This window comes from Phyllostomus discolor, chromosome 3 (genome assembly GCF_004126475.2).
Source record: "Phyllostomus discolor isolate MPI-MPIP mPhyDis1 chromosome 3, mPhyDis1.pri.v3, whole genome shotgun sequence".
Lineage (NCBI taxonomy): Eukaryota > Metazoa > Chordata > Mammalia > Chiroptera > Phyllostomidae > Phyllostomus > Phyllostomus discolor.
Window position 1 is genome coordinate 11,924,839 of NC_040905.2, and position 27,598 is coordinate 11,952,436.

At 49.5% G+C, this 27,598-nt stretch overlaps 1 protein-coding gene and 1 non-coding gene across 3 annotated transcripts in view; one reads left to right on the plus strand and one right to left on the minus strand.

The window, feature by feature from the left end:
* Positions 1–26,941, plus strand: part of PRLR (prolactin receptor) — a 147,089-nt gene extending 120,148 nt beyond the window's left edge. Inside the window, exons 3-10 of one of the 2 annotated variants that reach the window (XM_036020216.1) lie at positions 10,338–10,444; positions 12,176–12,308; positions 15,196–15,365; positions 18,207–18,376; positions 19,775–19,916; positions 21,136–21,235; positions 21,735–21,804; positions 23,753–26,941. In XM_036020216.1, coding sequence (XP_035876109.1) covers positions 10,375–10,444; positions 12,176–12,308; positions 15,196–15,365; positions 18,207–18,376; positions 19,775–19,916; positions 21,136–21,235; positions 21,735–21,804; positions 23,753–24,754 — 1,857 coding nt within the window. In that variant the 5' untranslated portion in view covers positions 10,338–10,374 and the 3' untranslated portion in view covers positions 24,755–26,941. Of the gene's footprint in view, positions 1–10,337; positions 10,445–12,175; positions 12,309–15,195; positions 15,366–18,206; positions 18,377–19,774; positions 19,917–21,135; positions 21,236–21,734; positions 21,805–23,749 lie in introns of both variants that reach the window. The other variant, XM_028527332.2, reaches the window with a different exon arrangement.
* Positions 23,328–23,401, minus strand: TRNAK-UUU. The gene has a single exon. It is a non-coding gene; the product is annotated as a tRNA-Lys (tRNA).
* Positions 26,942–27,598: the final 657 nt, after the last annotated feature.

A 27,598-nucleotide genomic window follows, 5' to 3' on the forward strand; every position in this document is an offset into this window, starting at 1 on the left:
GTTGTATGTTGTACAAGGAGGTGATGTTGTTATTGTAAAGCAGTGGGTCAACAGTGATGGACTAGGCTTTTGCAGGCCAATGTCATGGTGGCCACATGTGCAGACATTTGCATGGGCCCACTCCACCTCCATGTGCAAATACACCGGCACAGGGAGGCTAGCAACTCTTACGTATCTTTGTCGATGTACAATAATCGGGTGGTGGACGTATTAAGAAATCTAGAGAGACAGTCTTGTATAATTGACAATAGCCCTTGCCTTTTAAGATATTAAACATTATATTCTTCTGACTGCAGTTGTCTTACTTTGGGACTCAGAAATGCATCACTCTTCAAACACTCATCTAGCAAGCACATCTCAGTTGGCTTTGTCACCATCTGTCCCTGAGTTTAAATTAATGCACATGAGCAGCTTTCCTGGGGCAAGTAGTACGGTCTGAGAACACACCCTCAGTCACATGGAGGGCCTATGGATAGGAAGAATGTGTTGCAGAGTGCAGAGCTCAAGGTCAAGTGTTTATTCAGCAGATCCGTGCATCACAATTATATGTTTTATATGTAACCTGATAAAAATATTCAGCCAGCCGTCCAACAACTGCTGTTCGACACCTATGAACCTATGTTAGTGGGACAGCGTGCGGGGGCTGAATACGTAGAGGAAGCAAGACAGGGGTGACTCTGAGACTTCGATGATGGGACTCGGGACGGAGCACTGGCAATAGGCCAGGGTCACAGGTTCTCTCCTATTCACAGCTCTTTCACTTGGTTAAACATGGTAGTTACATGACAACTAAGCCATCTGTGGGCTGTCCCTAGATTACTCGGGCTAAGGGTAACCATTACACAGCCCAGCCCCTCTATAGCTCAGAAGCTTAACCACCAAAGCTTTAGTTCTCACCCGGTCACAGTCCACTGTGCCTCCACCGGGCACCAGTGACCCTTCCGTCCATTCGCTTTCCTGAGCCCTTAGGACCTTGAAGTCCTCAAATGCATCTTTCTCTGGCCAATAATGAAGCAGAACGATAGGGAATGAAAATGTGTGAGACGTTTTAAAGGCCAAGACTAGACTAGAAGTGGATCATCTCTGCTCACTTTCAGAAGCCACAGCTTAATCAGACAACCCCATATGTAACTACAGGGGAGTCAGTGGGGTGAACTTCGTGTGCCCAGAAAGAAAGAGCAAACCAAATTCCGATGGATACCAGAAGTTTTTACTACTGCTGTGAATAGTCTCCCAGGATTCTAACTGAGGTGGTAGGAAAAAAAATCAAAAATTCCAGAGGAAAAATGCTTTCGACACATTCTTGAGAATTTTTCCTTAGACTTGCCGACCCTCTCTGACGTGCACACAGCCCAGTCTCGGTGCTCTAAAATTCTCCCAGCAGGCACCTGGCCAAGGCATTTCATCTCCCCGGGCCTCAGCTGACCTACCTGTAAAAGCGAGAGGTAGGATCAGAATTCTCTCAGATCTGTTGACTCTTTTCATATCCAAAATGCCATGGTCCTACAACGCCTGCTCTTCATTTCCTCCCAAGAGAAATGATCAGGGAACCAGAAAGGCAATGCCAATAGGCCACTAATTTATTTTTTATTTTAATTTTAACTTCCCGTCTCACTTGCCGAGCCCAAGTTTCTAGAAATTAAAATATGCACAGTAGATAAGATGGTTACTGATACGATAGTGATGTTTTCAAGATTGTCACTGATACAACAGTGATTTTTTCATGGCAAAGTAAAGTTGTTTAAAGTAGAGGAGGTTTGGCCGAATGAACAGCACATTCACACACACACACACACACACACACACACATATATATATAACAGACAAAGGGATCTCTGAAAAAAATCATGTTTAAATAGTCTTGCAGAACTACTGAACTACTCGTGCCTTGTAGTAGTCAGGTTTGCAGTGGTAACGAATGGTGCTGTTTCAGTGGCTTAACAACATTTACTTTGTGTTCACTTCGCATAAAGGTGGGGAGTCAGCTGCAGATTGGCTGTGACTCTGCTGATGTTGGCCGGGCTCATCTGGGTCCCACCTGTCTTCTCATTCTAGAACCCAGACTGAGGGGGTAGCTACTATCTGAAACATCCTGAGTGTACGTGGAGAATAAGAACAAGAAAGCCTAAGCCAAGCCATGCACCTATACTTAAGGCTTCCAGTTGGTCCCATTCCATTGGCCAAAGTTTTTCGCACATGCAAGTCCAAAGTCATTCAGCAGGGTGTGCACTCCTCCCACAGGGTGCATGAGTGTGTCTGATGACTGCAGACGGGGATATGACTAGGGGAGAGCAAATTGCTGGGAACGGTAATCCCGTCTGCTCACACCCCCACTTCCTCCACTGATATTCCAAATGCAACATTTCCCGTTGCAAGGAAGCCACTTTACTCTCTCCTTCTGCTGTGGAACGTTCTTGGGGTGGAGAGAGCTGGAAGAGAGAAGCAGTCAACAATGGGGAAACAGAGAGATTTAGGCAAATGTTTGTACAGTCCTCGTTGTAGGACAGGCACTGTTTTATGCTCATCATAAATACTAATTCATTTAGCTCTCATTACAGATCTGTGAGGTTGGTCCTAGCATTATTCCCCTTTTACAGATGAGGACACTAAGGCACAGAGCAGTTAAGTAATTTGTCGTGATTACACATCTAGTACGTAGCAAAGAAAGGATGCCAACCCAGATAATCTGGCTCCAAAATCCCTCTTTTTAAATACTTTGAAAGGGAGAAATGGGAGAGTCCTAGCATGTGGATCAGCTGGTGGCTGATGCGCTGTGACTTTAGGGGCGCAAGGAAACCAGTGTCTTCTAGAAGGGGCGGACATTATTTCCTCAAGACATCGCAAGTATGTTTTTCAAAACATACACAAAACCAAACGTTATGAGATCATGAGGACGTAGGTTGCTGTCCTGGGCACGGCCCTGCAGAACCTCTTCTCTCATGGAGCTGATAGTCTAGTGGAAGAGACGCACCACCAACAAGTAAATACGGGAGAGGGGTCACAGGACGTGCTGTGGAGAGCAGTCGGGTGGGACGGGGCCTGGGAATGTAGAGCAGTATCGCAGACGGACTGGCTTCGAGGATGGTGGTCGGCGAAGGCATGCCGGTGCGGTGACGTTTGAGCCGTGGCCTGGAAGAGGTGAGGGAGATAAATATGTGAGGAATGAGTAAATGAATGCTCGAACTGATTTAGCTATCCTGGCGAGACCTATAAATAAATAAGTAAAAGATTACTTATTACTTAGACCTGGCTTGGGCCACCGTCTCCCCAGGCATCACCCCGGCTGACCTTGGGGTTGACCATTCCTGCTCTTTCTCCTCTTCTGTCCCTTGGCTGCAGTCACTCCCATTTCCAACAAAGGATCTCCTGTGGGACAGAAGGTAACAGCACCACAATCTTCTTTTTAACTGGGTGGGCAGTGTTTTGCTTTTTCTGATTGGGAATAGGCCGGGGTCATGTGCTGGCCTTTGTTCCTGTTGTTCTGGGTTGTGGGGTGAGAGGAGGGGCCCACCCATGCCGGTGTGATTGACACGTCTGCTGCCCGTGCACGTCAGACGGGGCTGAGTGAATTTTGCTGGACAGAGGAAGGGAGCCAGACGTGACAGCAGACAGAGGTAATGGAATGCCTGGGCAGTGAGTGCCAGAGCGTGTGACGCTCTGAACCCCAGTTTCCTCGTCTTTGCAACGGGAGCCATGTTGCAGTAGTATAACAATAACAGCTCTTCTGCCCACTGGATTATGATAGGAATAAAAGGTGATAATGATGTCAAAGTGCTTTATAAACTCTAGATCTGGGGCTCCAGCCCAAGGTTCATTAACCTCAGGTTCATTAACACGGCTGTTAATGAGAAGGTTTGCCACTTTAACTTTGATGTTGTTGCTGATCTGAGGCAGGACTCGGAGGCTAAAGACTGGACCCCCTTCTCTTCGCTGCCTGCGTGCGCTGTGCAATGCAGCCAGAGCTGGTTGCCTCTCTGGGCCTCAGCTTCCTCCCCTGTCCGATGGAGCAGCCAGCAGAAGCGTTATTCGCTGGGTGACATCCGTCTGGCCCCTGGTTCCCAGTCCTGGGTTTCCCCTGAAATCATCTGCAGGGCTTTCTTTAAATGTCTGTATGCCCACGGGCCCCACTCTGAAAACCATGGATGTTTTAATTCGTATTAATGGATTGTCTCATAAGAGGGTTATCTCTGAAAATCAGACCAACGCGCGTGTGTCACCATCTGTCCGCAGTGTGCCCTGGCGAGAATCAGGACTCTCCCGGGTCTTATTCTGGCCTCCCAGCCAAGCGTGCAGAGCAGAAATCAGCCTGCGTTAGATCCGAGACGCTGCTGGGACCCCGTGTGAGCTGCTGGAATGGGCGTAATCAGCTTTTGAAGCGCTGCCCCCAGCCACGGGGAAGCACTCGGCATTCTGCTTTATTAAAGTGACTCCGTGCAAAGGCTCAGAATCACAGGTGGCGAGACCCCGACTAGATTAGGAGCCGGGAGCTCTTTCTACCCAAGTCCCTGTTTGCACAACCGACCCTGAGTCGGCTCCAGTCTGTGCAAACGGCATCTCTGCCAACAGTCTCTGCCTCTGAGAGCAGGCAGCCCTCACCAGGCCCGGCACACTCCCTCCCACGGGTGGGGCTTCCCAGAGCACAGGGTCTTCCAGAAGTTCTTCCTCTGGTAGAAGGTTCGGGGCTCGTGGGAGAGGAGGAGCAGAGGGTGTCTGGAATCCGAGGTGGGCATTTGACATTAGCTTTCGTGCTGTTTCTGATAACTTTCACGCAGCCTTGATGTTCAGACTAAACTGCCAGTCCCTAATGTGATGGCTATTTTATGTAGAAGCGATTCCCTGTGGAAAGTTCCAGAACATTTCCCACCAAAGGCTATCTCAAAACAAGGAACAAGAAGGAAACCTTATTGGGAAGCAATAAGATGTAAACTTGGTCATCGCAGTGAGGAACAGTAATAACAATGGATGACCCACGAGTGTTCGCAGACATGCTCAGACACAGGGTCTGGCGGCAGTCAGACCCTGTGTGGCTGTGGCCACTTGCATCGCAGGCAGGACAGGAAGCGCGGGACCTGCGGTCTGCCCACCCTGGGCCGGGGTTCTCTTAGCACTCCAACCCCAGCTTTCGGCGTCTGTTTCAAAGAGCAGCCGCCTGCTCTCCCCAAAATCCCTTCCGTCCCCCTGCCAAAGACGGGGCACGAAGCTGGCTCCCGTGTAACGTTCGGTAACACCAGCTTAGGGCACATTCTTCCCTGCGCAGAGTTTCATCCCGTATCTCGGCATCTTGTTCCGCTTTTTCACCTCTAGGGCTCCGCTGATTCACTTGTTCACCCTGCAGTCGCTGGCTGTTGGCTTTGGGCAGAGCGTGTATATAGTGTGAGGCCTTAATCTTGCCCCCTGGCGAACAATCCCTAATCCCTCCTCCTGCTCGCCCCACCCCGAGCAGCGGATCACGCCCTCTGTTTTCCAGACTAAAAGCTTGCCTTCTGTACTAGAAAGACGAGCCTGGAAGTCACAGGGAGCCCGTGGGGTTCTCACCCTGTTAGTCTAGCCTCAGGCCATCTAACCCAGGTGGGCAGAGGACCCCAACCCTGCAAGCCCCAAAGGAAGCACTAATGCAGTGTCTGACATCTAAAACAGTGAGTAGATGTATTTAAAATTTATCTGCAAGAAATGTGCATATCTAGGGCAAGAAAAGCATTTGAAATAGAACTTGGGTTAATAATCAGGAGACTCGACGGGCAGTGTCCTACCAGTTCAGTGGGGAACTGAGGGGGGGGGTGCAACGTGGCTGGGAGGGGGCAGGGCTTCCCCACCATCTTAGCCTTGATCAGTCTTCGCACAATCCAAAGTTTGCCCCAAACTGGCACATGTCCATCAGGAGTAGAATGAATAAATAAACTGCGGTCTTTTATTCAATGAGATAGGAGTGACGTGAAAATGAATTTTGTGAAACAACGTGTAACAAGGCTGATTCATACCACCTGAAATGAGAGAAGCCAGACACGTGTATTCAAAAATGCACAATGCAGGATTCTATTCCTACCAAGTCCCAAAGTAGGCAAAACGAGTCTGTAGTGATAGAAGTCAGAAGAGTGGTTTCTGCTGGAAGGGCCGGGAGACACTGGGAGAAGACATCCGGGGTGGGGGTGCCGGGGTGCTGCCAGTGTTCTCTTCCTTGGCCTGGTCGTAACGTGAGAACATTCGCTTTGCGGTCACTCGTTGAGCAGAATACTTACGATTTGTCAACATTTTTGTATGACAGCCTTTAAAGAAGTCCAGATCTTGGATTGGGCAGGGCTTGTCCATTTGCATTGGGCTTGCAAGGACTAGGGAGGTCCTCAGAATCCCTTCCTGGTGTGCGTGGTCCATTCCAGGGGAAATAATTCGAGAATCTGAGTGGAACATTAGGGGGACAGTGGCGATGAGGCAGGCCAAGGTGGGGACCATGCTTGCTCTGGGGGTGGCCTGGTACCAGGACTCCTGAGCAGGTCCCACAGCATGGTGGAGCCGAGACGGCTGGTGTTCAGCTCTGGCTCGAGTTCTGGGTGCACCGGAATGTGCAGATTCATAGACAGCGGAGTCTCAGGTCAGTGGTTTGGGACTCAGGAGGGGCCGCTGCCTGCTGTGCTGTGCACCCGCATTTTCTACCATAGAGAGTGGGACCTGCACAGGCTATGGGACCACGGCCCTTATTGCCCACCCAGAGCAGCTCTCGTTTCTCAGAACAGCAAGCTACCAGGGCAAGAAGTGCCGGTCCTCTTTCTCAGCGGTTGGCCAGGACGAAGACACTTGGCTTTAACGGAAAAGGGCAATGAAGGGAAGCTTTTAGCAAGAGAAGGTCTGGGCAGTCTCAGCACTGATAAGGAGAAGAGGGTCCTGTGGGGCCCTGCCACAGTAGGACATCGCCGGAGGGAAGGCGTATTTGAATAAGATAACGGGAGTGTCCTGGCTGGTGTGGCTCAGTGGACTGAGTGCCACCCTGAGAACCAGAGGGTCGCCCATTTGATTCCCAGTCAGAGCACGTGCCTGGGTTGCAAGCCAGGTCCCCAACAGGGGGTGTGCGAGAGGACACCGCACCTTGACATTTCTCTCCTTCTCTTTCTCCCTCCCTTCTCCTCTCACTAAAAAATAAATCAATAAAATCTTAAAAAAAAAAAAAAAGAAAAGATAAGATCATGGGAGGAACCTGAAGAAGGGAGGGTCCTCAAGGATTCAGAAGCGAGGGGGCCAGGCAGCTGGTCAGGGCAAGGAGCAGGGGCTGCCGACTGGCCGCAGACCTGCTCTTTCGCTCCAGGTCTCCCCCCTCCAAACCGTAGCCGTGCACAGAGAGCTGGTGAGGGGTGAAGCCAAGATAACTGTCCCCGGGCAGAGGAGTGGGGCTGACGTTCTCCTCACTGGACTCCAACTATCTGGAGCCGTTTGCCACTACACCCGTAACTAAAAACAGCCCTTGGATCCTCCTCGGCTGCTCCAGCCCCGACTGGGGTGAGTAATCTTGACCTTGTGCCTGCTTGCAGTTGGGGAGCGGACTGAAAAGGACAAAAACCGAATGTATCCCCAACCAAGTGTCTGTGGGCCATGAGAAACAGTGACAGTGCGAGGTGTGCCCGGTGCTGGGAAAGCCAGGAGGTGTGACCGGTGTCAGCACAGCTCCCTCAGGAGAGAGCAGCTGTGGCCGTCTTTCTCTCTGAGGGCTCGCTCCCCCCGCTGCCTTTGTCCTGCTGGGAATAAGACGCAGAAAGCACTGGGAAGTCCCTGTTCAAACACAATAAGGACACCCCTATGTGTATGTTTCACCGCCCGCCCCCCCCACCCCCCCGCCGGCACAGGGGTGTCACTGCATCAGAAAGTGCCCAGTAGTTCAGGAAATCCTGGGCAAAGTGGCTCCTTTGCAGTCCAGAAGATATTTTCTGAAGGCTTTTTTTTCTGGGGAAATTTCATTTAGGAGAACCACTGTGAGCCCGGATCAGGGCACCAGACGGCATAAGCGCCACGATAGCTGCTCTGCCTGCCTGGCCCCTGCACCCTGCTCCCCAGCCAGGCATTTTTTTCCCAAAGCAAATGGAGCCCTGGTTTGGCCGAGAGGTTCGGAGAGCATCTGACCTCGCCCGAGGGGGTGATGCACATAGCACGTCACTCTCAAGCATTTTGACCCGATGCCCCAAAGCCCAGGGAACGATCGGTGAGAAGATAGTATAGAAACCCTTTGGCCAGTGGGTAGAGTTTCCATCCCCGTGCCAGGCTGACACCGCCAGGGCAAAGAAGCGTTCCGGGGCTCCACAGACCCAAAGAAGCTGGACTAGTGGCAGTCGGGTGTCTGAGACGCCCAGGCACAACAAGCCGGGCGGTAGCTGAGGCGGCCTCTCTGAGCCCCGGCCCTCCTGACTCCACGCCGGGCGCCCGGGGCTTGGCGCGCTGCCCCCTGTGGGTCCCTTGCTGTTGTCTCCATTGTCTCTCAGACGGCCTGCCCAAGGGGGGCGGACGATGCCTCAGCTTCTCTCAGACTTGCCCGATTTCTCTCTCTCCCGGTGACATGCAGCTGACAGTTCACTAGTCCTCTCTGCTCCTCAGTGTCCTCATCTGGTGAAAGGGCTGGTGACAACCTGGGCTGCTGGAGGGGCTCCTGTGAGAGGAGGGCTGAATGCAATTTAAATGACTGGGCACCTAGCACGGTGTTCGGCCCACAGGAAGTGCCCCATAGGTAGCAGGCCTGATTTTAAACCCAGGATGAGTCTTTAACAACTTGATTTAAATAGAGGATCCTGAGAGGTGAGATGGACCAGGCAGTTTAGAAACGTGCAATGTGGGCCCTGGCCGGGTGGTACAGTGGGTTAGAGCGCTGTCCCATGCACCAAAATCTGCAGGTTCAGTTCCCGGTCAGGGCACGTACCTAGGTTGCAGGTTCGGTCCCCCAACAGGGCACATAGAGGGGACAACCAATCAATGTCTCTCTCTCTCTCTCTCATGCTTTCTCCCTCCTTCTCGCTATGAAATCACCCGCTTTAGAGGATTGAAATACTCGGGTGAGGGTTTTAAAAAATATATTTAGAACATACAGTCCGGGAGGGCATTTGAGAGGAGTCCTGAAAGAATGACAAGAAGGTCCCCAAAGAATAGCACACCCACAACCTCCCAGGACTCCGATACGAGAGACTCACTCAGTGACGCCCGCGTGCCCCAAACCTGTCTCGTCGCTAAGACTCGTGTTTCTGAGGGCCTCGCGGGGGGAGGAGGGGCAGGTGGACCCGGCCTCCAGGAAGCTGTCGGGTGGTGTCCAGCTGGCCCTCAGGGAGCTGCCCTCTGGCCAGGAAGACTGGGCCAGGCTGGTCTTCTCCTCGGGGCTCATCAGACAACGCCCATCATTTCAAACGTCCCGAGAGGAGCAGCTTTGCCCCTGCATATTCTTCCCTTGGTTTAAAATTAAATTAAAAGGAAAAGGAAAATGTATGCCGTGTGTTTCCCAACGTTTACAGTACGTTCATCAAATCTGTTGTTTTCTGAGAGCTGGGATGAGCCGTTTTCAAATGTCTGTAAAAGCCCTTTTTTTTCCTTAGAAGGACATCCAGAGGCTTTGAAACTCGCTCCAGGGGTAAAGCTGATGTTCACAGTAAACGGCTCGGAACTCTCACCCCTGCAAGTTCACATTTTACTTAACACTCTGAGCCCAAGGGGCTTGAGTGACTCCTGGGGCTTGTCATTTCTTGGTGATGGGGCCTTTCCAACAGGGAGGAAGAAACCATGTAGGGGTTCACCACAGTTCACCGTGTAGTTCAAGGCCACAGCTGTAGCCGGGAAAATGTCCAGAGCCTGCTCAGCCTGAGCCTCCAGAGAAAGCCCCCCCCTAACTTTGTGGCAACTGGACGGAGTTGTTCGAGTGTGCTCAGACTCCCACCCAGCCTGGTGCTCTTCCGGCCGGTAGAGCGGAGCCCTCCCAGACCAGTTCCCTGGAAGGCACATGGCCTCTGTCCCTCTGTCGCCTGAAGCAGGTGATACATTATTAGGTAACCGTGGGACAAAAGAGCACAGTTTTTCTTTGGCGTGCGGGGAGTGGGGGTTGCCTGCGAGGGAGGCAGCCAGCAGCCACCCGGGGCTGCCCTTCCACGTTGTCCTCTGATGACCTCTGGTGGCGGAATTTTTCCCAGCCTGTGCGCGTCGGTGCTCGGTGCTCAGGGCCAAGCTGCCTGACCAGGTTGCGTTTTCCCACATTCCTTCCCTCCTGTGTGGTCAGTCACGTGAGGCAGGGAGCAGGAATCCTGTGCACAAGCCCAGACTAAAGCGGCGCACGTGCCTGACCAGCCTGTCATTTCAAAAAAGTTTCCCGGTGCCTTTCCTTCCAGTGACCTCTGACTGCTGCACGGAGAGAAGGGAGCCAGCATGAAGCACCAGGTGGCGTCCACGCTAATTCCCATTTTGCTACTTTTTCTCAGCATCGACCTCCTGAAAGGTAAGTAAGAGACCGTCCCGCGCCCTTCAGCTCCCCGGGGTGTTCACTGAGAGGGTGGAGGCCCCTGGCGACTGCCTCTTGCAATGCAGCTGTGAGAAATGAAGATGTCCGTGTCAGTGGCTGCTAGGAAGCTGTTTCTGCAATGTATTTGGCACTAAAAAATCCAAGCAAAAATCGATGCAAACCAGGAATGCTTACCAAGCAACAGGGTTTGGGATTTTTTAAATAAACTTCTCATTCTGCTCCCCCCGTCCACCCCCAGCCATGATAGGAAAAAAAAAAAAAACAACCTTGCCTCAACTTGCGAGATTGTCCCAAAGACATTCTCCCTAGAGGACCAGCGAGGTTACAGGGATTGGCAGGGTGAGCCCCTGGCTGGCCGGCCGGCAGGGGCTGCTTCTGTGGGGCCCGGAGTTCAGCAGACACAGTCAGCCTGGCGTCCTCGTCAGCTGGAAGTCTGGCCCAGGAGCCAGCCTGAGGGGCAGGGAGACAAGGGTGAGAGAAAAGAGAGAGAGAACCCCCAGAGCCGGTGAGACCGGCGCCTGACGGCTCTCCTCTCTGCTCCTGGCTCCAAAGCTAGTGAGTGCTCTGCATCCAGCTCCGCACTAAGGAGGACGGACGGGGGGGCTGGGGAGGTGCGTGCCCCCCCCCCCCAGCCCAGCACCAAGGCAAACTCTCGGGGTCATGCATCCCTCCTTGGACCTGGCAGACAAGGAAGAGAAGAGGGGCCAGCTCACCAACAACTCTGGGGATAAGGCAACCAGAACACGCCATCCCCTTGGCATAGCATCTCCCATATCCTCTGTTCTAGACCTTCCGGCTGCCAGCTGGGGCTAGACACAGAGCTTAGATAATCCCGGTAACTGGCCACCAGGAGACCAGCTACCCACTCCCCCACTTCTTACCATGTTTCCTGCCCACCCACCCCCAACAGCCGTGGAATTACAAGGAAGTCCTTCACCCCTCACCACACAAAGACCAGAGGAGAGAGGGGGGAAATGTGAAAGAAAAAGGGGGCTAAACACCAAGATGCAGAAATGGGGAGAGGGACTGTGGGCACTGGGTCACCAGTCAAAGCCCAAGAGACGGAAGAGAAAACGAAGGGAAAAGGAGGGAAAGAGAGGAAGGGGGGCGGGGGAGGAGCAGTGGCGGTGATGCAGGGGCACACAGAAGACCAGAGACTGGGCTGACGGTGCGGGGATGGCGAAAGGTGTGGGTGAGGGAGCAGCGTGGGGAAGTGCCAGGGAGCATTGCATGGGCACGGGGGAGAACTCGTTTTAGGGCCCCCCTCACGATGTGGGCGGCGGCATCAGCTGTGCAGACTCCACGGGATGACGCAAGGGCCACCCACACTTCAGTCCGTCTCGCTCCTGACTCTCGCTCTTTGTTGGAACGTGACGATATGTCACTCGATCCTAGGTGACTGATGTCTCCATCTCACAGTACACACACAGCCCAGCAACACTACCCCAAAGTGCCTCTCTCTCTCCCTCTCTCTCTCTCTCTCTCTCTCTCTCTCTCTCTCTCGCCCCGCCCATCCTGCCGACACTAGAGCAGCCCGCCGAGGAGGGTGGCTGGACGCTAACACGTTGGCATTTCTGAGCATCCCACCCTTAGGCCTGCTTGTCCCAAGACCTCACCCTTGAATGGTCCCATACACCTGCTTTCGTCACCAGCAGAACGATCAAATGGGCCCTAAGACTGACTCCAGTGGCTTCTGGCTTTCTCTAGGACAGTCACCTCCTGGAAAACCGGAGATCACTAAATGTCGCTCTACGGAAAAGGAAACGTTCTCGTGTTGGTGGAAGCCTGGGCCGGACGGAGGACTCCCTACCAACTACACGCTGACCTACCACAAGGAAAAGTGAGTGTGGCCGCGCTGCAGGCCAAAGCAGCACCGCTCCTGAGCTCGGGCCACCATGCCTCCCTGGCCCGACGCCGACGGGCGCGTGCCTCTGGGGGGAGGACCCGAGCACCCACATCCCCCTTCTCCCGTTAACGCCCTGGAAGCGCCCTCTCCCCGGGCATCAACCCGGCTGTCACCTCCACGGGACACAGCACGCAGCGTTCTCCCTCATCCACGGCGTCACGCTCCGTGGTTTGAGTAACGCCTGCGATCATCCACAGTCCGAAAACATTACATGGAAAATTCCAGAAATAAGCAGCTCGTAAGATTTCAATGTTGTGCCATCCTGAGTCACAGTGAAATGTCACACCATCCTGCTTCCTCCCACCTGGGACAGGAGTCATCCCTTTGTGTACCCACCCTGTATGGCCACCCCCCGTTACGCCCTCAGTAGCGGTTTTCAGATCGATGGCTGGCTAAGCACCGACGTGCTGGTGTGTCCCCGTCACCCTCGCAGCAGCAGCCCGACGCTGCGTCACCGCACCTGGGTCACTCCCCTGGCTCCCTCTCATGACACCGGCATTGCGTCACCTCGCATCGTCACACGACGATGGTGGAGCGCAGTGCTTTAAGATACATTGAGAGGGAGAGATCACATTCACGTAACTTTTATTATAGCCTATTGTGATAGTCGTTCTATTTTATTAGGAGTTATTGTGGATCTCTTACTGTGTCTAATTGATACATTAGACTTTATACATAGGTAGGTATAGGGAAAAACAGAGTACATGTGAGGTTCGGTGATATCCACCGTTTCAGGCATCTCCTTGGGGTCTTAGAATGTGTTCCCCCCACGGATGAGGAGCGACCAAGGTAGCAACGTTTCCTGTTGCTGCCCCGCCCACACTTAGGGTGCAGCCTGAGGTCCCATCTAACTGTCCACTAAGTGTTGGCTAACTTTAGGTGCTTATTTATAAACTTTGTATTATTTATAATGTTTTAGTAATAATTACCTTTGCAACGTAGAAGGACTATCATGTAATCCTTGACAACCATGGCACATTAACTTTTCAAACTCGTTTCATGTCCAAAAAAATAAACAGCCTTAAAAGGAAAGGAAGGTGATCATTTTCCTTAGAGAACTGCTCATCTGGGACCCCCCAGAGGCCGAGTGTGGGGCCAAGGCTGCAGTGAGGACTGACAGAGGTCGTCCCTGGGTGAGGGTTCTGTTGACACTTCCGTGAGACCCTCCAGGGAGTCCAGGGAGAGCTGGGTCCCTCCCCAGCGAAGGGAAGGCTTCCTCCCCAGTGGCCACAACCGGCCCGCCCCCTGAGCCTGCTTGCACTTGGCCGTGCCAGGGGTGTCCAGCACTCGGCCTGCAGGCTGCACGCGGCCCGACGCAACATCGTAAATTTGCTTAAAACTTTTTTTGGCTCATCGGTTTTTGTTCGCGTGTATGTGTGTGTGTACTGACTGCGTGGCCCAAGGCAACTCTTCTTCTTCCAGCGTGGCCCACACATGCCGAACGGTTGGACGCCCCTGGTCACACAAAGCTGTCGGCTGTTCTGGGACCCGAAGGGGTGTCACGCACACAGACTTCAGAGCCCGCACGGGCAGCCCCCGTGGAGTGCCGCCCGCACCCGCGTGGGGAGTCTCGCGCCGAGGCCTCCAAGTCTAACGAGAGCGCACTAACGAGCCACGCGGGCCTGAGATGTCTTTCTGCACAGTCACTTCTCTCTGCTGCTGACTTTAGTGCAGTCAGAGATGCATCAGCGTCAGTTCTTATTTTCCTCAGTCTTCTTTAAACGGAATGTAATTTGACATACGAGGTCTGTCCAGAAAGTATCGAGCCATGTACTATGAAAAATAGAGATATTTACTGAAGAAGATACAAGTTACAAGAACAGAGGACAAGGACACCTCAGTCCCCTTCAAAGTTGGCCCCCTGGGACCTCACACAGTTCTCCTAATTGCCATCAGCTGCCCTGTGGTATTTTCCTGAATCTCATCCATGGTCTGAAATCTCTTCCCTTTCAAAGGTGATTTTAATTTTGGGAAAAGCCAGATGTCTCAGGATGTCAAATCTGGGCTGTAGGGGGGCTGAGTCACCTGGGTGATTGGATATTTCTCAAAAAATCTCTGCATGAAACACGATGCGTGAGTGGGCGTGTTATCATGATGAAGCTGCCAATCACCAGCTGCCCATAGCCGCGGCCTTCTGAATCATCTGAATAGTTTCCATGGAGGAAGGAATGTTCAAGCTTAACGCAAAATTTGATGCAGATCTATTACTCTACTTGCTCAGCCATTTTGAATGTGACGGCCACACAGTACACATGCTCACTCAATGGCGTCTACTGCCCCCACTGACCAATACAAAGAATTCATCACTGTTCACACCTGTGCATTCCAGTCCACTCTCCTTGGCTCTCAGGTTACATCGATGCCACGCTAACCGTTCTTGTTGTATTAACAACGGCTGGGCTTTTTCTGGACAGACCTCGTACATGTGCAATAAATGCTGCATTGTGCCTGGCCCCTCAGGGCTTATGGGCAGGAGGCGTTACCTGTGTCCTGAGGTGGCCCAATAGCAGCATCATGGGTGTGGTGATGCTTAGGCTGTTGAAAGTTCAAGTGCTTATTGGCAGGAGGTATGTGTCATGAAGCCCACAGAAAACTGTAGAAAGGGAGGGTTGACGAGAGGCAGAGTGATGAAGGCTCTAAAGTGACCCTTCCGCCCCCTTCCCCGGCATTCTCTTCCCCGTCTCACTCCCGTGACATGGGCAGGGCACAGAAGCTCGGGGGTTTGATCCCCAGAGTCCAATGGTATTGATCTGTTAAGGAAAAACGAGACTCTTTTTACTTACTGCCTTCTTACTCACTCCTAATCTATAATTTATTGCAGAGATTCAGTCATCTATGAGTGTCCAGACTACAAAACCAGTGGCCCCAACTCCTGCTTCTTCAACAGGAAGTTCACCTCCATTTGGACAGTGTACGTCATCACGGTAAATGCCACAAACCAGATGGGAAGCAGCATCTCCAATCCATATTATGTGGACGTGGCCTACGTAGGTAAGGGGAAGGGCAATGGGTGAGGGATTGATTACTCCATTATGGATCTACTAGTAATCAAACTCAGTTTGAGTCTTCTTGGCTTATGGATGAATCACCAAAAAAAAAAAAAATGAGAAAATTCACAATATCCTCATCAATTGAGTACTTTAAGCCAATTTGTATTGAATCATTCACGACATTAAGGCTGGCATTTGGGGTCCTGTGTTTCTGTGTTTTCCTTTGACTTTTCTTTCCGTGTCCCCTTGCATCCAACAGGAATGTTCTATTTGTGCTTCTCTTATCCATTCCCCCCTCCCGCCCTCCTCCTGCAGCCAGGTCCCTTTCCCCCTGGGCATGCTGGGATTGCTCTTCTCCTTCCCTAGAGGACAGACTGTTCCATAGAACAGCAGCTCCTAGAGGCTGTCTGTCTGCTTCTATGCCCACAGGACGAGCTCCAGCTGCTTGGTCCGAATCGAATTCTCAGTGCACATATACTTCTTAGCACCCGGAGCTCCTCTTTTCAAAATAAAGAATTTGGGGGTGTTCAGAGTGCTAACGGAACAGCAGGCTGAAGGCCATGATCACAAGTACAATGTTTGGAAACATCATCAGCGAAGCAAAACGAAGTCAGCCGGAGAGCTGCCTCTGGCTTTGCGTGATCCACATCGAGCTGCAGGGCGGCTCGGCGCCACTGCCGTGGCCTGTGGGGTTTAGCAGGGATGACGAAGGGAATCTCAGGACTAGAGATGGATCGGCTGGGACTGGGGTCAGCCTTCATGTCTGATAACAACCTAAGGAGAAGCTGACTGGGTTCTGGGTTGCATGAGACTTCCCAATTTACCTAAAGAAAACTCGGTGAGGAGTCTCAAATACTCACTGGCATAGCGTCGTACTGCCGTGCTAGCAGCAGTGGCTGATCCTTAGAAAGCTTCCGACACCAGCTGGCTCACACTTGATATGTTCTCCCCCTCTACCCCGCACATCATCGCGATGAGCATGGAGGCAGAAAGTGAACGTAACCTTGGTTTAAGAAAATCCAGAAGGTAGCCCCACTGACAAGCAGGGATACGATGAATTTCGTCATAGAACTTTATTTGCGATATGAAGTCTTTAAGATGCTAAATGCCAAGTGATGTCTTCTTCATGGATTGCCTTCTTGGATTGCCTCGCCCTCAGAGATTAAAGTAGTATTTGAGGGCAAAAGAGTGAAAACAAGAGAAGTTCTAAAAGAGGCAACTGCTATATCCCTTGAAAGCAGCGATTTTCCACAGGGGGCTCTTTTGCCCCCCACAGGGTATTTGGCAATGGCAGGGGATATTTTTTCATCAGTGTAGCCCAGGGAGGGGAATGAGGGTATTACTGGCATCTAATGGGCAGAGAGCAGAGCTGCTGCTGAGCATCCCGCACTGCTCGGGGTGGCCCCCGCAACAAAGGATCACCCGGTCCAAAGCACAAGGAACGCTGGGGTTGAGAAAGCTTTATTCACCCTGAACATTGTACATGGGTTTTTGTACAATATTTTTTATCAGTGGTATTTCTCAGTATTGGCTTTAAAATTTATATTGAGTAACTGATGTTTGTTTAGTAAGTACGTATAAAATAATCTTTCTTTGGTGTTTACTTTGTAACACAGAAGCATTGAGATTAGTGTCAAATTTTCTAGCATTCATTTTGTAGGTAATGGTAGGTTATAGAGTCAAGGGCACTGTAGCTATGCTCACTCTCTGCCACCTGATGTGGAAAGTGACTCGAGAAGGTAACAAATGAAGAGAGAAAGTGTTACGAAGCAGCCCAACTGAGCAAGGCAAGCTCCCTAGGCACCTCACGCTTAAGGAGGCACTCACAGACTTGTACGTGAAGGAGTCTGAAAGTAAGTGCCTCCTTAAATTTTTTATTGTGGTAAAATACATAGAACATAAAATCCACCGTTTTAACCATTTCAAAGTATGCGATGTAGTGGTTGGAGTTCACGCACACTGTTACGCAACCATCCCCGCTAACCACTTCGAGAACACTTCCATGACCCAGATGGACACCTCACACCCAATAAAGAGTTACTCCAGATGTCCCTCCTTACCCCGGCCCCACTGATCTGCATCCCGTCTCTACAAAGTTGCCCATTCTGGGCATTTCCTGTGTAGTGCTGGAATCATACAGCACGTGGCCTTTGTATCTGGCTCCTTTCACTTAGTGTAACATTCTCCAGATTCATCCATGTGATAGCATGTATCAGCGCCTACTCGCTCGTTATGGCTGAATAGTGTTCCAGTCTATGGATATTGCGTATCCATCCACGGATGGGCATTGTTTACACCTATTGGCTATTGTGAATAGTAGTGTTATGAATATTCACATCTGAGTTTTTGTTTGAACACCGTCCTTCATTTCTATTGGGTATGTTGGCTACAGCATGAAACTGATGGGTGACATGATAATTTTATGTTTAACCATTTGAGTAATTTCCAGACTTTTCCCCACAGTGTCTGCACCATTTTACATCCCCTCCCCTCAAAGTATAAGAATTTCCATTTCTTCAACATCCTCCCTGGCTATTTTTAATTTTTTGAATTCCAACCATCCTAGCGGATGTGAAATGTTATCTCATTGTGATTTTGATTTGCATTTCCTAAATGACTGATGACATTGAGGTTCTTGCATTTCCTTGTTGGCCATTAATACGTTCTCAAACTTTGCACCCTACGCATGTCCCTCTCTCCAACCTGATCCCAACCCTGCTGACCAGCACCTGGCATCAAGGGCAAGGTGCCTCATAATCATGGCGGAACGAAATGGTAAGTCATATAGTTCTGTGTTCAAATACCACCTCCAGTGAACCCAGGGTTTCTTTCCTATTTTCAGTTGAACCAGAACCTCCTTTGAACCTGACTTTGAAGATAAAATATCCAGAAAACCAAAAACCGTATCTGTGGATAAAATGGTCTTCACCCAGCCTGATCGACATAAGATCTGGTTGGCTCACACTTCAGTACGAAATTCGACTGAAGCCCGAGAAAGCAGCCGAATGGGAGGTGAGTCGGCCAGAAGCTTCGGGAAGGAACCGTGCTCGCCCTTTGGCAAAGGTGAAGCCCTTGCCGCGGGGAGCAGGTCATTTCTTCAAATTACGGGGCCATCATGGCGTCCTCCTGATGCGGATGCGGCCACCCACATGTGGAAGGGCCTTCCCCCCTCTCGTGGGATTGCTGGGGGTGCACTTTCACAACGCTCTCAAGGCGAATTCCTGCTTTGCACCGAGCAAATGCCTCCACCGGGTTTCCGACCCACCTCCCTCAGGATATCTTAGAGCTAGGCACCTATGAAAACACCTAAGTGACACTCAGTGGGAGGGAAAAAAATCTTAGTGTAACCAGTCAATGGTCTGTGGCATTTTTAGTCACTTTAAAATATTTCATTGTAAACAAATAATACAGTAACTTATTTCCACAGTAGGATATTCCACTCTTAAGTACTTTAGTACATGTCTTTTTTTTAAAGGAAACATTTTCAAACATAGACGAAATAATATCACACGTAGGAAAGTAATTACAATTCCCTAGTATCATTTAAATAGCCAATTCATATTTTAATTCTCCCAATTGTTTCCAAAAAAAATATCTTTAACAGCTACTTTGTGCCAATGAGAATCCACCTAGGACCACACATGATAACCACTGGTTATTATGTTCCTTTAGCCTCAACGGGCTCAGGAGACAAGGCCCCTGGCCCCATAGAATGCCCTGCATTTTGCGTTTGTCTGATTAGCTCTTTGGGAGATCACTTAGCTCACTTCTCTGCCCCATATTTCCTGTAGCCAGCCATGAGCTCTGAAGACTTGATTAGACCCAGGTTGAACACGTTTGGGCAAGAATACTTCAGAGGCGACATCTATTGCTTCCTATCGCACCATGCTAGCAGACACAAAGCATCTGACTGACATACCATAAAGGACACTGACACTGCCCCTTGGGCCAGGGACATCACGACCCGATGCCCGAATCGTGAAGTCACGTTTATGTGGTCATTGTTGCTTCAAGAACACGATGCCCAGTTCTCTCGTGATGCCTAGTGGATTTCCTTGAATAACCCTCGGATCAGTGATTTCATTAGGGTTTACAAAATGACAGGTTTACAGTTTTATTAACTGGTCGCCTTCTATAAAGTAGAATTTAGAAGGCAGGGGGTAGGATGCAGAATATTTGTCTTTCTGAAACAGAGTTCCGATGGGGAGAGAGAAACCTTGCCAACCGAGGAGCGGACAATGTTTCGGAGTAGAGGGGGTGGGCTGGGAAGGTGCAGCGGTGGCAGCGGGGCGGGGTGTCTGAGTCTGTCTGTCCGGCCTCACCCCTCTGACGGTTTTACCATCCAAGGGAAAAGCTCGTTTCTCCAGAACACAGCTCAGAGTGACTTCCGTTTTCCTTGCTCCTCCTCAGACTCATTTCGCTGGGCAGCAAACGCAGTTCAAGATTTTCAGCTTATATCCAGGAGAGAAATACCTCGTCCAAGTTCGCTGCAAGCCCGACCATGGATTCTGGAGTAAGTGGGGCCCAGAGAACTTCATCCAGATACCTAATGGTGAGTGTCTTGACGACCTTTTGCTTATAATCTTAAATGTTTTTAGAAAAGACTGAATTTAGAAAATTTGCATGCTGTAACTACTAAGAAATGATTCTGAACCTCAGTCAGAGGAATGAGTAAAGGGGGGTTACAACTTCTCTGCCCAACCCAAAGATGTTTGGGGGTGTGGCAGCGCCCCCGGGTCACTGTCGGCGAGGACCAGGGTCTAGGGTGAAGTTGCAGACATGGGCTCTTTGTGTCTCAGGAGGGCTTGATGGTCGTTCTGCCCTCCCTACCTGCCCCGTCCCTGTCATTGAGTCAAGGTCATCAGCTAGTTCTCCTAGAATTTGTAAGGTGATATCCCATCTTAAAGGCATGAACTGAACTGATTTTCAGTCTCTGGTGTCGATGACATGGTGGTCTCTCAGTCAAGGCCCAGTATGAGAGAGGCACTCCATTCTAACTGTCATCAGACACGATGGCTTATATCCCACAAGAGAATGTTTCATCTTGCATTTCTGACGTGCTTCACAGTTTACAAAGTCTTCACCTTGCTTGGTTCTCCCGGCCCTCTCAAGTATTCAGTGAGACTGTTAATGGCCGTTAAGAACTGGAAGCAGTTAGAGGTCTTGCCCAGAACCGAATGGCAAAGCCCAGCGCCTGTGACCACTTGCCTGGCCAGGGTTCGCACTGGTTTGTCACACTGGCAAGAGCCTTGAACTGTGGGTCATGAGGCTCGCAGGCCTCCTGTTCAGCCCTGGCTCTTAGTAAGTAAAAGTGCAGGGTCCAGAGGCAGCAAAGGCTTGAATTCAAATCCCGGACTACAACTTTAAAGTTACATGCCAATGGGTAATCACTCGCTGAGTCTCATCGTTACATGCAAGGCAATGTATATAAAGAGCTTAACGTTACTGATGGCTTTTCATAAGAACTTCGTACATTACCTGTCATTGTTACTACAATTGATGGTGTGATCTTAAATTGCTTCTTTAAGTACCAGAGAAAATAACACTTTTGGAAAAACTCACTTTAAAATACTTGCAACACATTCAAATTTAATAACATTGGAATAATTAACCCAGGGTCAATGTTACTCCAGACTGCAGTTCAAGTCAAAAGAGGTGTAGGCAAGGGGCGGGGGGGACTTGGGTTCAAAAGTTTCCTTCATTAGGTTTGTTTGTTGCTTGTATTTCATGATACTGTATGTGATCAAAGCTCTCTGGCTGTTTCTTTTTAGATGTCGCCAATACAGATACCACCGTGTGGATCTTTGTGGCTGTTCTTTCTGTTGTCGTCTGTTTGATTATGGTCTGGGCAGTGGCTTTGAAGGGCTATAGGTACTTCATTGTCTATCAACCTTCCTCTCAGTCCTGGTGGTCAGGGGTAATCATTCTCTTAAAAGCCAATACTGAGATGATGGGAACGTACAGGGTAATTCAAGTACTTGATTTTAACCATTAGTTGCAGCATGGTCCATCCATTTTAAAAAGTCTTTTATTAGTGCTAATGAATGTCACAGAATGAACTCCTTTGAAGGTGGTGCTCTTTCCATCAGACTGAAGCTCACAGTTGGGAAATAGTAAGGTTCTGTCAAGAGCAGCTAAAATCAAGAGAAGGAGAGCATGCAAATAGTGCAAATCAGCCTCCTCAGTGAGCTGGAGCAATGTCGGCCTTGGCCTCCGTACTTGCTGTCTTCACCGTTGCTCGTCAGTTTCGTGTAGCCCCAGAGGTCTAACTCCTACCTACCGTAGTCCACATAGCAGATAATACCAACCTTTTAGAATTTGCAAAGTGAGAAAACGAGTTATTTATCCTCTCCCACGCATTATTTTACAGCATGATGACCTGCATCCTTCCACCAGTTCCTGGGCCAAAAATAAAAGGATTTGATACTCATCTGCTGGAGGTAAGCGCCAGAGGGGAGAACGTGTCACGACTGGTAATATCTACCTCTACACGCACACACACAATCCCACCAGTTCAGCCCAGCCGCACAGTCCCTCCTCTTTCGAGAAAGATATGTGAGGCATGCGTGCACTCTTACAAGGAGACACCACATGTCAGAAGGACAAGAGAGAAAGCCAGGAAAACATGGTAGCACCTGGTAGTGCTTGCAGATTCCCCAGTCTGTTCAAAAGCACGGACATGAATATTGTGTACAAATAATCCATTTCTTTAAAAGGTGAATCTTTTGTTAAATGCAAAAGAAGGGCTTACGACCCCCACCCTCATTGTACTTTGGTGAGAGCTCCCACTTGAGTGTTCTTTCCATTGGGCCAGAGTAACGGAGGACCCTGCTGCTGCCGCTGCCTGTTGGAGCGCTCGGGCGAGGCTGGGTCAGTGCAGTGGGCTGGTGTTGGCCAGGGCCCGGTTAGGCTGATTCAGGTGGGAGTTACATTTAAGTGTTTTGAATGGAAAGAGGGGTTAGAACATTCTAAATTTCTCTGCAGGTTGAAATATAGACTTTCAATTTGACCTTAAGCTCAACGCCAATAGTTGTAAAAGCAGTTACCTGTGCATTAGATCAATTGACCCAGCCCCTGCAAGACCAACAGTCTAAAAATGGGAGAAGAGAGTCCCAGGGGATTTGGCTTGACTGCATTCACCTTGCCTGTAAATATCATAGCAGGGACCAGGACCCTGGAATTCAGGCTCCTGGTTTAGTGCTCTTATGCCACTATCCTTGATAGAGCCAACATGTACCTCTCAGCTAACTAAATTAAGTATGGTCTATTCGACCTTGTAGCCATAGAGACTTGATGATAAGATAACTGCTTTTTGTGTCAAAGAAAAAAAATTTTTGTTTTCTCAGTCACATTACCTCCGGTCCTCGAAAGAACCCTCCCATATGGCATTATTATTCCCATTTTACAGATGAAGAAACTGAGGATCATTGAGCAGCTTGTGCAAAGTCAATACCTTTAATGAGTGATAAAGCCAAGATTTAGGCACCAGTATCTGACTTAAGTCAGAGAATCAGGAAGAAGAGTGGAAAGTAAGAGGAGAAGGCAGGAGGAAGAATGAGAAAGAAAGAGAAGGAAGAGGGAGAGGAAAAGCAGGAGAAGAAAATATGTATTGGCAGGAAGGGGGGGGAGAGGAAATGCAGTAGAGGACAGAGAAAAGGTGAACCAGAGAAGAAGAGGTAGGGAAGAAGGGAGCTGTTGGAAGAAGAAGAGTTGAGAGGATGAGGAAGAAATGAGATGCGACTTATTGCTTTCAGATTCTACAAAGTAGCAGAGGAGGCTAGCAGTCCAAGAACCCGATGTCAGAGCCAGTGAGTCCCAAAGAGCTGAACACATGTATGAACATACTGGTTTTATAATTTCTTTTTTATTACTTATTGATTTTTTTTAAAAGAGACAGAAAGAGAAGCATTGATTTGTTGTTCTACTTATTTATGTTTTCATTGGTTGCTTCTTGTATGTGCTCTGACTGGGGTGGGGATCGAACCCACCACCTTGGCATAAAAAGGGCAAAGCTCTAACCAACTGAGCAACCCAGCCAGGGCCTGCGTGTGGTGGTTTTAGATGTTGCAAAAACTTTTCTTATTTAATAGTTATATGTTTTTTTAATCTGTGCATATACTACTTGCCCATTAAATTCATGACCATTACTGGTTAGAGAGAGACTAAGTTAAAATCATAAATTGACTGGAAGAAAAATATAAGATGAATAAGTATTCCAGGAGGTGATCATAGATGGCCTGGTACACAAAGGTCGAAAGTGTGGGGAATTCTGCTAGGCTCTTCCCACACCCACCTGCCTGTGGCCATGAACACAGCCTGGACTTCGATGCTGATTTAGAATGTTATAAAGCTAAGGGCCTTTTCTCCTTATCTGTGTTCTGTTAGAAGGGCAAGTCTGAGGAACTACTGAGTGCCCTGGGATGCCAAGACTTCCCTTCCGACTGCGAGGACTTGCTGGTGGAGCTTTTAGAAGTCGTTGACAGTGAGAGCCAGCAGCTCATGTCAGCCAGTTCAAAAGAACACTTGGATCAGAGTATGACGAAGTCCAAACACCCGGCTCCCAACAGGGACTCTGGCCTGGGCAGCTGTGACAGCTCTTCGCTCTTGTCTGAAAAGTATAAGGAACCCCAGGAAAACCCACCTGCGTTCCACACTCCTGAGGGCATCAAGAAACCAGAGAGCTCTGAAACAAATGGCACCCACGCCTGGGTCCCTCAGAACTTGGGCTTGGGAAGCCAAATCCCCTATTCCTATGCTAGTGGACCCCCATCTTCAACACGGCCTTCACCGCAGCTGCCCAGCCTGCAGGATGCCATGGCTTCTTACCACAACATTGCTGATGTGTGTAAGCTGGCCATGGGCACCCCAGGCGCACTGGCCACTTCGCTGGACAACACAGAACATCGTGCTTTACAACCCTTGGAAACCACTGAGACTGCAGGGGAGAAAAAGGCGGCAGAGCAGAGCGAAGTGGAAAGCACTCATTCTGAGGCTGACCCAGACACCCCACCGCAGCTGGTCCCCTTTATCTCCGAGAAACCCTTGGATTACGTGGCGATTCACAAGATCACCAAAGACGGAGCATTATCATTGCTCCCCAAAAAAGAGAACAGCAACCAGACAGAGAAGTCCGGGGCCCTTGCCCCCAGTCAGGAGTACACTAAGGTGTCCAGGGTGGTAGGTGACAGAATCCTGGTGTTAGTGCAGGATCTGCGTGCTCCAAACCCAGCTTCCTTTGAAGAGCTGGTCGAGGAACCTCCGCCGTCCTTGCAAGAGAATCAAGGCGAGAAGGACGTGGCCTCCTACGCCAGGGTACCAAGCAGCTTTGGTCTCCAGCTGGCGGGGTCCGAGTACCTGGACCCTGTGTGCTTAAAGCACTCTTTTCAGTGATGGCTTAATTAATGGAATGATTGGTTAAAATGTGATTTTTTCTTCAGGTAATACCACGGCATCCATGCCATGTCCTCTGCTAGAGAAAAGTTCGAGAATGGGGTGAGGATGACACAGCTAAAGACCCACGGCTCACTCCCTTCCGCGCTCCACATTCAACCAGTTGCCTCTTTCCCCAACAGCTGATTCCAGAACAGAGCCTTTTATTTCCTGTGATTCACAGATTTACTTTTTGCTGTTAGTTATAAAATTGCATGATCCACGGCATAACAGCACGCTGCTTAGTAATCTCGAGGGGCAGTGCCAACAGGTGTGGGCCCTGGGGAAGGCGTTCACGGTGTGGTACATGACAGGGGCAGCTGAAATGGTCCAGCTAGTGCAGTGGCACAGGAAGGCGATAGACGAGGGCATCGCTGTGAAACCCGCTTCCGGAAACCAACTGCCTCGCCTCTGCCCGCCTCTTGCATTGGGTTAGGATCGATCAAACACAACACGTTTCTAGAATTTCTAGAAAGGATGCGTTCTGGAACACCTCGCAGAACTGTTTACATCCCTGCCTGTTATTACCTTAGTGACAAATTGCTGACATGCAGGTTAAAATTATGCCTCCCTTTTTTTCTTAAGTGATTGCATTTGTCAAGCACAGATTATCCCCTTCCCTTGGTTTGTTATTCTAAAGCCTCTAGGGAATGTAATTTTGGAGAGTGAAATTTTCTTCCCCCAGAGGCAAATGAGTGTGATGCGGTGCATCCTCCTAAAATGTTTTCCTGTTTCATTTCAGTAGGATAGATGATGTATCATATAGCCTAGCCTTCTCTTAGTGAAAAAAAAAATCCCCCAAGCTAACTTTAATTTAAAGGACAATCACAGCAGCATGCTCAGTACATAGATACTGCCTTACTGTACATAAAAATCTACTTTAATACAAACCCAGACACTCGACAATGTATTTTTGAAGACTATTTTTCTATCACTTAGGCAAAATAAAAGAGTATTTTCTATCTTCCCAGCACAACTGTTTATGTATTCAGTGCGCACAGTGTTTTCTGCTAGGAGGCTGTAGTAGGGATTTACAGCACATCACAGTGTACACGGTCCTTGTTTGTGGAGTAAATGCCACACCAACCAGACCCCACTGAGGAATGCGAAGTGGATGACAACGTTCAATTTCTAGTACAGCATAGTATCATTTTATCTGAGTCTTTTATCTCCAGGATACGTTAAACCACAATCACCCACCTAGGGTTTTAGGGGCTCTCCACGGACAGAAATGAATACTTCTCTTGGGACTTAGAGCTAATCTAGGGTGCCTGCGCTTCTCTGGGCTTCTCTTCTCTATTCGTGAAGCCACCATAAAGAGAAGAATGGTGGCATCTAGCATACAGTTTTAGAGAGAGGGGATTGGTTTTGCTTTGTTTTTCTGAGCAGTCTTGGCAGCACCGATGTTTCGAGCAAAGCTATGAGTTAGTATCTCTCCGAGGTAGATCCATTTGCAAAATCTTGGCAGAGGCAGAGCCAGCACTCACGTCAGAAGCATCCAAATAAAAGTCTCAAGAAACAGCCTGTGTGGGGTGGTGGGAACAGCTACAAAGGCCAGGGTATGGTAGTAAGAGTCCCCGAGTCCATTCCAAGGGCAGACTCCCCGCTGGAGGGGTCAAAAGCCTGGCTGTCCACTTCAAAGACAGCATCCATGACTCATGAACTGCCTCCCTCTAGTTGTTTGTTTTTTCTAATTTCACCTGATGGCAAGTCCTTTCCTGATGTCCACACAGTGACGGGACTTCCAGAATTGCAAAAGGACTAGATCTTAGGCTTTATTCTCCCAATACATAAACACTGTAAGAGTAAGGGGAACATTTGGAAAAGGTGTCCCAGTTCATTCAACCCCCCAGACCCTGGCTACTCAAAGTCTGGGCTGAGGACCAGCCACATCATCATCGCCCGGGCGCTGCATGGAAATGAGACTCTCAGCCTCCCCGCCCCAGACCGACAGATTCAGACTCTGCCCTGTGCTAGGTTCCCCGGATGACACCTGTGTGTAGTGAAGTTTAAGAAGTACTACCCTAGATGAGAATTGCCACTAAAGGTTATTTTAGGACATGGTGGTAACGCCTCTCTTGGAAAGTATAAGTCAAGTCTGTTTGACTTAACTGAACAACACCGTACGTAAGGAAAAGGCATAATTTTTAAAAATCTATTAGGCCCCAAGTGGTGTGGTTCAGCTGGTTGGGTGTCATTCTGCAAAGCTAAAGGTTACCAGTTCAATTCCTAGTCAGGGCACATGCCTGGGCTGTAGGTTCAGTCCCCAGATGGGGCAGTATGGGAGGCAACCGATTGATGTTTCTCTCTCACATCAATGTTTCTCTCCCTCTCTTTCTCCTTCCCTTCCCCTCTCTCTAAAAATAAATAAATGAAAAAAAATTTAAATCCATTAGTAGTTTAAGATTTACATAATGGTGGAGAATGACCTGCAAAAGTACACAGAGCGTCCAAGAGGGACAGGGGACACAGTCCACCTTGAGTAGCCCTGACCCAAAACTCTGCCCTTCAAGGTCAAATTCCCCCCAGATAGTCCACTGTTCTCCAAGATGTGTAGCAATCACTCTGCTAGCTTGAAAATTAAAAAATAATCTGATTTTGGCATATTAGAGCACAAACTTATGGCCAAAGACTCAACTTGAACTAAATCCCAGAAGAAAAAAAATAACACCAACTGGCCGCTCATTAAGCCAAGCCAAGACTATATTCTTGGTCAGTCAGCTCTCTATATTTGAATTCATCGTTTTCATGGGTAGAATATTTTTTTAAATCAAGGAAATAACTAGTCAAATGGGAGGATGCAGA